Here is a 9,925-nt window from a genome sequence, read left to right as displayed (position 1 = left end):
TCCATAATAATAAATTCTAAAAAGAATAATATCACATCAGATTTATTGTAGAGTTATTTTTGTAGGTACAACAAAAGCACTGGAAACAAATATAAATGTTAGCTCGAAAGATAAAGAACAAAGTTTATTCCTACACCTTATTTTGCAAACTCTGGCTTTACTGTGTGATTTGTATTTATTTATTTCTATTCTATGTTCTTTCAGCCAAAGAAACAGTCATTTGTCACTGAATAATAACAAATAATAATAATAATAAGGACAATTTAATTAATTGAAATATTTCACAAAAATAAAAATTCTCCAACAGTTTTTTTAAAGACAGATTTTGCATTCATGTGTTTAAGGTTAGCTTATTCCAACTAACCTAATCTGTATAAATGCTTTTATGTAATAAATGGGGGCCATTTTACCAATATTTTCATGTTTTAGGAATAAAAAAGTGTTATTTGAAATGATTATCTGTAGTAGTATTGGTTGTAATAGAAGGAGTAGGAGTCATAAATAGAGTGGTAGTTTTGTATTTAGTTATTTCCATTCTATATTTTTTTGAAAACAGTAATTTGCCACTGAATAATAACAGAAACAATATTTGTGGTATTTATAGGCATGTTTTGGGGGCGTCCAGGCATTGTACAACTCTAAATGACTCAACAGCAATAAAACCAAGACATAACAACCATGACAAGACGACTTTTAAAAAAAAAACTTTGCCCATCATCCACAATCCCTGTGAAACATGAACACATGACGTCTTTCTCTTTTCTGTGCGTTCTAACGATATAAACACAGATAAAAAGAGACAGCTTGAGCTGTGCCGCTTATAAAGGCCGCTATTAAAACGCCAAAAACCTCCAACAAGGTTTTAAGTGACCGTGCAGTAACAGTTGCATTCATGACGACATGTAATACTTACAGTATTTTGTTCATTACCGGAACCTCCTTTCTCTGCGCATTTCTTTCACATAGCAGCATCGAAACGAGCACCTGCACCGAGCGTTAACTGAACAAGCTCAAAAATAAAAACACAGCAGCCCTGGCGCTTTTTGGTGACTTTTTCAGGCGACTTTATAGGCCGAACAAGTAAGTTCCACACGTGCAGAAATGAGCTGTCTCTTTTTATCTGTTTTTATATCGTATATGTGTCACATAAGGACTGCGGATGATGGGCAAACATTTTATAAAAAGTGCACTTTTCCTTTAAAATGATGAATACATATTGGGGAAATGGACCCTATATTTATTTTTAAAGCATTCGAACAGATTAGATTAATTAGAATATCTAAATAAGCGTTTTGAAGAATGTAATATTTACAATATAGTATATATTAACAATATAGTCAAGTCATAATCAAGGAGGGCTTTTTGATGATGTGCACCTTTAGCACCACTGTGTCACATTCCTTTCCTGTGGAGATAACAGAATATCGTGTTTGTGTCACATTTTCAACATTCAACGGTCGTCCAGAGGTCATCTTGAGGTCATATTTGTGGATGCTTTCCGCTCCTTCATTGAACCTTCACTGTCCCCCTTTGCCGCAGCAAAGCTGGTCTCGACCCGCGTAGACGCCCTGTCCTTCCACCTGTTTCTGGTTTGACAGCGTCGCCCGTCCACACGTCTTTAAAGGCCGCCACGCAAACCCCCGTGGAGTGGAGGGGAAGTATCCGAGGAAACATTTGGAAACTATAAACTGCGCTTTCTCATAAATATACGAGCCCGATTAGTGGCAGCAAGAACATGAAATGGAGGAGACCCTTGTGGCTCCCCGGCAACAAGAAAGTTGAACATTATGTTGTCAAAATAGCACAGTCGGCACTTGGCGGCTCGCTTGCGTCAACCAGAGATGATCCCAGCGGACGCTCACATCCTGAAATGCTGTTTATTGTAAGCGGGTCAGACATGAATTGAACACGTCACATTGCAGGATTGTTTACTTTTTGTAGACACGGTATTTTCAATTCAATTAATCAATGTATGTGTCGTCCACATGATAAACATTTTTTTCCTGCAGGACAGCTTTGCAAAAAAAAAAAAAAGCAGGCTTTGCTACACATCTTAAAAAAAGATGGCTGATTACATTTTTTCTTCAGCAAACTGCAAACAGGCTAACCTCGCATGACGTTGCTGTTGAGTGTAATGTTAGCACTGTAGCTCACATGGCTATGCTAGCATCACTAACGTTTGTGTCCTCCCGTCCCACTCCTCAATGTTACGTTCTTGTCTGTGATCTATGGCAAACACAGCTCATTAGCATTAAAACTAATTGTCCATACTGTACACACTTATTTAAGATTTGTGAACCTTTAAACAACACTTTATGTTATGTGAACCAAACATTGTTATTTATTGATGGCAAAAAATGAATGGTGTCATACTATTCTTGTACAAATAAAGGCCTCCTCTCTAATAAAAGCCATACCCCTAATAGATGTCTGGTAATCTCTGCAGTTGATAAAACACCCACAACCATGATTGGGCTAACAGGCAGTATATCGTGGTAGCATATAATGTTACATTGTCCTACATGTTGCGCAGCCATTAATGGCACTGCCTTTATCCACATTGTGATTGATAGTAGTAATATTCTAGAATTATATTGCTATTGTAGATCATTTTATGTCATGCACTACTGGGCTCTCTTTCTTAAAGGCGAGTGTAACATATGTCTTGTTATGGTTTGGCTTAATAAAAATAACACTAATTTGATTCAAGGGTTTCCAGTCCTGGTAAACCCCAACTCCTCAACATGCACTGCCTTAAAAACGTTTCTATTGAAATAAAAATAACACTAAATTGATTCAAGGGTTTCCAGTCCTGGTAAACCCCAAATCCTCAACATGTACCTCCTTAAAAACGTTTTTATTTAAAAACAAGTGACGTCTGCCTCATAGGCGCACGTGCACCTTAGCAACCAGTTTCTCCAAGGAGGTGGGCGGAGCTTGGTCTCGGTTGCTGACGTCACGAAGCTACCGGACTGTTGGGAAAAAAATTAAAAAAAAATACGAACCGTTGCTTAAAGTCTGCCGTGGGCCCTCAAATTGTAAGATTTGTGTTTCAACTTCCCGCTGCGGACACGTCCGACCGAATTTTAAACAACTTTAGCGGTCAAGCGGGAGTGACCGGAGCCGGCAAGCTGCTAAACCCCGGAAGCTAATCGTTGCTAACAGGTAGCCTACCTGCACTTGACACTGTTAGCTAGCGAGCTATCTGCTAGCTAAAAAAGTATAATTCAAAAGTGTCGCTTTTACTAGTTTTTGGACAAAGTTCTACCTAAGTACAGTACAGTTTTAAATAGAATGTTGAATGATATATATATATATATATATATATATGTGTGTGTGTGTGTGTGTGTGTGTTACATAATTAATGGACATTCGTGCTTTTGTACAGTAGTAAACACATACTAGCTTTATTAAAGTACATTATGACGTTTCTTTTACGCCGTAAAATGGCCGAAAATACGTTGGACACAATTGTGTAAATTATCGGACATAATTGTCTTACATAATTTTTTAAAAGTACGCTATTGGTTTTTTTATTACATAATTTACCAAAAGTATTTCTTTTCTTTGAGAATTCGGCGGCAGGTTTGTCTTTGTGACGTCACATCGTCTGTTCATCGCTGCACGTGAAGAAGCTGTAGTAAAGAATTAACTTAAAAACATTAAGACATTATAGTAAGTATCTGAGCTACTTTGTGATGAATTCCAATTCAAATGACTGTGTGTATTGTTGAATCTAAACGTGGCTGTGCACAAATACTAAAGTTGTGTTTATTTACAGTTGACTAGGTACAACCACAACAATTGTGTGTGCCACAGGTATCCACAATTGGGCCAAGCTACTGGGACCGCTATGGAGAAGCTCAGGGAAGAGTTTGAGCAGATTGTCGGCGAGCTGGAGTGGCAGGATGTCGCCGACACTCTCCAGGAGTTATGCTCCAACATCCTCTGCGACACCACCAACCCTCCTCACCCGCTTCCTCCTCATCCTCTTCCCAACCACCACATACCACCTCCGCCTCCATCGGCCGCCTATTCTGGGAGGGCCTTTGACGCCCACGGGGACGTCAGAGGCTTCGCCGGGCGTTTCCCGCTCCGCCCGCCTTTCCTCCCCCACAGCCAAATAGTGTCGCTTTCCAGTATGAGCTACGGGCCGCAGTTCAATCCGTACCTCATACACCCTTTTCACATCAGCCGCCAGGTGGGGGCTGCTTTTCGTCAGCAAGTAAGTGTTATATCATGCAACAGTGCTTTGAAGGATTTGCTGAATTTACCACGGTTAAATGTTGACAGCAGGTGGTAGATTTTGATCACCTGCAGTGGAATGTTGTCATGGTTCCACACAAGGATGACGTAACATTCAAAGTACTTTCAATCTTCAAGTAGTCTGGTGTCCAAAAGTAGCTTGAAACATAAAAATCCACTTTTTGGCAACACAAAAAGCGTGCGCATAGGCTGTGAATGCTTCTGCTTGACGTGCTGTACAGTCGTACCTCTAAGGCTGAAGGGGCAATTTTCCCATAGGAAATAATGTAAATAGCAATAGGATGACTGTGACCATCATATTAACTGCACAGGCAATGTTTAACAGTCACACAAGTGTAAAAATAAGCTCAGAGCTGTTAATAATAAGACATACTGTTTTATTATTGCACTGAGCAGCCAGGGCAGCCGATGAGTGCTACATTCCTTCGGGTTAAAAACAGGCAGTGGCCTTAATATTGCCTTACGCATTGTTGAATTAGCCATATTTTACTGAGCAGCCAGGATGCAGACATGTTTCATTGCTTTTATGGTGACAAATTTTTCCACTTTGGCATCACAAAAAAACCCCAAAAAGTCCAAGAAAAAGCAAGATTTGCTGTTTTTTTGTAAGTTTCAGCAAAGGTCTGTGTGACTTCAAAGGTGCATATTTCCAAGAAAATTGTGTACAAATTCCGATTTTAGAGGTTCTCCTGTCAAGGCCAAAGGTTTTGAGAGTGACACAAATATGAATTTTCATTTTATGGCAATTTTCATATACTCTGCAATGTTGTGAAGAATATAAAGGTGAATTGCAAAGTCACTCTTTGTCATGAAAATGAAGTTACTCTCAAAAACACAATTTCCACTGCATTTCAGCCCTGTCACAAAAGGACCAGCTGACATAGGTGAGAGTGTTGAGAAGGACAAAAACTGAAGATGACTCCGTCATGCTGACTGAGTTAGAATAACAGACCAGATGCTTTAAAAGGAGGGTGGTGCTTGAAATCTTTGTTTTTCCTCTGTTACCCGTGGTTACCTGCAAGGAAACATGTGCAGTCATCATTGCTTAGCGCACAAAGAGCTTCACAGGCAAGGATATTGTAGGGCTCTGATTTCCGAGTTAACGGAATTGGTCAATAATAACGGAATTTATTGTTAATCACAGAATCTCACGGAAAGTGACATAATGTCAATGAAATGCTGTCATTTTGAGGACAAGGAACGGAGTGCTGCCATCCGTCTTATGTCATGCCAACAGTAAAGCATCCTGAAGTCATTCATGTGTGGGGTTGCTTCTCAGCCAAGGGAACGGTCTCATAATTTTGCCCATGAACCCAGCCATGAATAAACAATGGTACCTAAACATCCTGTGAAAGCACCTCCTCCCAACCATTCAAGAAGAGTTTGGTGACAAACAACGCTCTTTTTCAGCCTGATGAAGCACCTTGCCATGAGTGGCAAAATGGCTCGGGAAACAAAATACTGACATTTTGGCTCCATGGCCAGGAAACGCCCAAGACCTTAATCCCTTTGAGGAATTGTGGTCAAAAACCTGCAAATTCTGACAAACCTCAAGCATTGATTATGCATGAATGGGCTGCCATCAGTGTGGATGTGCCCCAGAAGTGAATTGACAGCATGCCACGGTGAATTGAAAAGGAGTCTACACTGAAATATTGACTCTTTATATAAACTTAATATAACTGTCAATAAAAGCCTTTGATGCATATGAAATGCTCGTAATTATGCTTAAGTCAGGAGGACCAGGATGGAGGGGGGCCATGGACTCCTGGCCTGTCACGATGGTGAGCCGTCATCTCAGACACACAGTATGCCATAGTAACAGTTGACAAAAATACCTATACTTGTCATTCTCAAAACATTTGGCCATGACTACTGTATTTTTTGTTTGCTTGTGTCCTAATCTCTACTATGCTGATGTCTCAATAGTATGTGCCGTGTCAGATGCCGCCTCAGGTCATCCACAGTCAGCCTGCCTACAGCTTCCCACCTGCTCCTCCGCAGCCGGTAAGACTCCTTGGGTTCAAATACACCAAAAAAAAAAGGGAACATATTCGGTGTTTGCTTTAGGACGTAGCAGAAGGCAGGCGATAGGAGATGGCCTTAGGTCTGCAGTTCCACACTCCCAACAGAAAAATGAGATTTTAAAAGATTTGATATGTCTTGCTTATAATGCAATGCAATGCTCTGAAGTTAAAAGGGTGCATGCCGCCACCATGTGGACAGAGGGCACTAATGCAGCCTTGCACGTTTTGGTGTGTCTAGAAAAAAAGTCTGCCAGTGGTTCCCTTACCCGAAGGTGCAACCTTGCGTGCTGTTGGCATGCTGTGAGTAACACACACATACACCACAACGCAGACACACTTGGGCACGGATCTAGAGGGTGTTTATGTGTCTTCGTAGGAATGGAGAGGTGTTGTACGCAGCAGTGGATGCTTCTCAGGGTGCTACGGCTCCTCCGCCGCCATCTACGTCCACCTCCTCCCCCAGGTAGAAATCTTCCCTTGTCCTCTTGGAGATCTTTAAATGTACATGACTTCACATCACGCTTTGTCGTTTTTCTGTCCTTTCTATTTCAGCCGTAAGAGGAAGTACAAGCGGCGGCACAAGCGAGCGCGTGGCAAAAAGCCCCCAAACGCCTTCATGTGCTTCTTAAGGGAGCAGCGTCCTACGCTGAAGGCTCAGATTGAGGAGAAGGGCGGCGTGGCAGTCAACAAGCTACTGGGACAGCTGGTAAGTGAATGATAGTCAACTCAACTGCAGAGAGTGCCAGGCATGTGTGCGCTTCATGTATGGTTTGCTCAGTGGGCGTCGCTGAGCAAGGAGCAGCGGGCTAAATACTATGAGCAGGCCTACGCGGAAAAGAAGATCCACAAGGAGATGTCCTCTGACTGCTCCAGCAGCAACGATGAAGTGCGTCCTGTTCGTCTCAACACATAACACAACAGTGACGACCTCGACACAGCATCTTAACGTGTGTGTATGGTTTGTGTGCAGGGTGCCAACAAAAGGAGGCGAAACAGCGACACAGTAGCCACCAGCCTTGCAGGTCCCGTCACATGTTGATTTGTGGTCTTTACTGCATAAGAAACTTCTTGTTTTTCTCCACAGCAGCCCGCCAAGGCGCCTGGGACACCCAAGATGACCCCTCCCCATCCACCTCCTTCTCCTCCTCCTCGTCCTCCTCGCTCTCCTCATGGCTGGAGGCCGTCATCACCACCGAGGCTCACGACTCCCCGGCCGCCAAGTGCCCCAACTCAGGTGATGAGTCTGACATTGAAGGAATGGATGCCCAGCTGCTGCACCTGCTGGGCTGCTGTTAGCCCCGCCCACATTCTGCCACACACACACACACACACCCCCACCCACACACAGTGTTTGTTTATTTTATGTGTAAATAGTCTATAGTGTTAAATGATAGTATTTTAAAAACTATTTTAATATATTTCAAAGTGTGCTAATGTAATCCAAATATGTAGAAAAATCCATGAACAACATTTAAACTGATTTTGGCTGATTGCAAACTACTTTGCAATAAAACACCGCCATCTAGTGCACAGGCGTCTAAATAACATTTTTCTGGGTGGCTTGGTGCGTCAGGTGCCAGGTTTTGCCAAAAGAGGGAGCTCCAGACTTAGTGATCTCATAGGTTGCCATTTAGGATTTATTTATTGAAGGACTTACTTTCCATCTAAGTGGTCAATCATCCTCTAATCTTTAGATCAGTCAGTCAAATGAACTCTGTAAAATCTCATCTTGAGGCTGCTTTGGAAGGCTGGGAAAGTCCTGCCTTCATTTCCTGTTCATGTCCGGGTGAGCGTCTGGCTCATTGAAAAAAGACTGAAACAGGGTGCTTCACATGTCATATTGTACTTATTTTATTTTTTATTAATGTGTTTTATGTCACGAGATTTGATTTGGTGAGTCGTTCGGGGCAATGTGCTGTCAGTTTAACGGAGTGTTACTGTAATGAAGATATGTATTCTGTACTGTAGTTCATATTGTAAATAAGACACAGGCTGAATGGGCAGCGTCTGCATATTTATCTTTATATTTGTATTGAAACAAAGAGCTTACAAAAATATGACAGACTTATGTACAGGTATATCAAATTTTTCTTGTAATTTTTTTAGTGAAATAAATTGGCATCCGTTGTGACTTGTTTATGCTTTAAAAACTGCATGCGAATGCCGATGGCAGAGCAATAGTTCAGGAGTGAAATGAGGTCTATTAGATGAACAGAAGTGCAATATGCATCACCACAGCACTTCCGTCCAAAATGAAGCTTATTTGTCCAAATGCCCTTTTGCATACCTCAGATGACTACAAGTTGATGTTAGAGTTCTTTAGAAGTGATCTGTGGGTTGTCTTGGACCGTTATCACCATCCTCCGCCTTTGCCTCTGTTTTTCCTGGCCAACCACTTCTGACCTAACTGTGAAATACTACCGTATCCAGTGCTATATCGAAATAACAGATTCAAATATCCATTGATTTATTCATGAAAATGATAGCAATTGTCACGGGTGCCCAAACTTTTGCATACGACTGTATTTGTGCCACAATATCATTGACACATTATTTGGTGGGGGAAAAAAAGGGTAAAAAGAAAACTCTCAAGAAAAGTTTTTGGAGACTTTGTTTACTTGCGGTATAAATCACACAGATAACAAAAAATGAACTGTAAATTACTACAAACTAGACAACTGAACTATAGCTAGCCAGCAATGTTTGCCGACAAACCAGAAGGATGGTATTTCACGATCACGTGACACGTTGTTACCAGGCAGAATTAAAGGAGCGCCATCACTTGTGCCCCATGGACCAATGTAATACGAGTGCACAAAACGAGAAAGCTGGTTGAACGACTAGAGGGCGCCAGAGTGCCAGCAAAACCCGGAAGTCAGACACGAAGGAAATAGCGTTTTTTTTTTTTTTCAAAACAAATTTTCTGCTCAAAATATAAAATACATCATAGAAAGGCACAAACAGCTACATGTTTAAACGAAAAGGAAAGGGGCATTGTCATTCACATTAAACGTAACGTATTTGGAGGGGGAGGTCTTCTGTCAGACAGGAGGAGGACTCCTCTAGACGCTCACCTGCTAACAAACGACTGGACGAGGCGGATGGAGACGCCACTCTTCGGCTTGAAAAGTCCTAAAAAGTATCACTGCAGCGGAATTAAAGTAACAGCGACATCAGGTAATGTCAAGACTTTTATTGGCGCTAACACAACACGCTAAATGTTTGCGTCGCGGTGCCGTTAAGTACGCCTCGTTTTTTAGTGTGTTTGCTTTAAAAAAAAGAGCTTAGCTGGTGCGTTCACGTACACCGCCAAAGGCACTGTGCTTTTTTGTCAGCTAACGCGCTCGCTTTGAGTGTACCTTACTCTTGACATTGGAGCCCGTTCTGGCCCACTCTTAAGCATACTAGAGAAATCCACCACCTTCTTTTTGATGCTGTTTGAGAAGAATACTTGTCGTTAATGATCTTCTTATCAATGGTGTACTGTATTTAACCAAACGAGCAAGGTACTTGCATTTACATGATGTAAGCAAATCTCGCATTCGCTCCACAAGCATGTGATGCCGCCACAGAACATTGTGATGATAACCATAGAGCCATACAGTATAAACAAGCATTCACACTCACCTTCA

The 9,925-nt window shown here is 41.7% G+C and overlaps 2 protein-coding genes across 13 annotated transcripts in view; both read left to right on the top strand.

Moving 5' to 3' along the window:
• The first annotated feature begins 2,950 nt into the window (after positions 1-2,950).
• On the top strand, positions 2,951-8,421 carry LOC129170067 (transcription factor 7-like 1). Of its 8 annotated transcripts, none has more exons than XM_054757247.1 (11): positions 2,951-3,038; positions 3,573-3,675; positions 3,782-4,225; positions 6,000-6,050; positions 6,196-6,273; positions 6,532-6,593; positions 6,670-6,756; positions 6,846-6,999; positions 7,072-7,179; positions 7,264-7,315; positions 7,378-8,421. In XM_054757247.1, exons 3-11 carry the CDS (start codon positions 3,854-3,856, stop codon positions 7,587-7,589), a joined length of 1,176 nt encoding a protein of 391 aa, XP_054613222.1. In that variant the 5' UTR covers positions 2,951-3,038; positions 3,573-3,675; positions 3,782-3,853; the 3' UTR covers positions 7,590-8,421. The 8 variants fall into 8 exon arrangements, with proteins under 8 accessions (XP_054613222.1, XP_054613219.1, XP_054613220.1 ...); XM_054757244.1 differs by having other exon boundaries at positions 2,959-3,165; positions 3,820-4,225; XM_054757245.1 differs by having other exon boundaries at positions 2,959-3,165.
• Positions 8,422-9,151: 730 nt separating this feature from the next.
• Positions 9,152-9,925, top strand: part of arhgef28a (Rho guanine nucleotide exchange factor (GEF) 28a) — a 38,024-nt gene continuing 37,250 nt past the window's right edge. For all 5 annotated transcript variants that reach the window (XM_054757350.1, XM_054757349.1, XM_054757347.1 and 2 more), the window contains exon 1: positions 9,152-9,470. The gene's annotated coding sequence lies outside the window, so the exon portion shown is untranslated. The remainder of the gene's footprint in view (positions 9,471-9,925) is intronic.

The sequence above is a fragment of the Dunckerocampus dactyliophorus genome, chromosome 17 (assembly GCF_027744805.1).
Source record: "Dunckerocampus dactyliophorus isolate RoL2022-P2 chromosome 17, RoL_Ddac_1.1, whole genome shotgun sequence".
In the NCBI taxonomy this organism is placed as follows: Eukaryota; Metazoa; Chordata; class Actinopteri; order Syngnathiformes; family Syngnathidae; genus Dunckerocampus; species Dunckerocampus dactyliophorus.
This window is presented reverse-complemented; position numbering and strand designations above follow the sequence as displayed.

Excerpts from the sequence above, each read along its gene's own strand:
- LOC129170067 (XM_054757247.1), top strand. The coding sequence starts at position 3,854 with ATGGAGAAGCTCAGGGAAGAGTTTGAGCAGATTGTCGGCGAGCTGGAG. Across the intron at positions 6,757-6,845 it reads ACGTCCACCTCCTCCCCCAG|CCGTAAGAGGAAGTACAAGC; the intron begins GTAGAAATCTTC and ends TTTCTATTTCAG. Across the intron at positions 7,000-7,071 it reads ACAAGCTACTGGGACAGCTG|TGGGCGTCGCTGAGCAAGGA; the intron begins GTAAGTGAATGA and ends TGGTTTGCTCAG.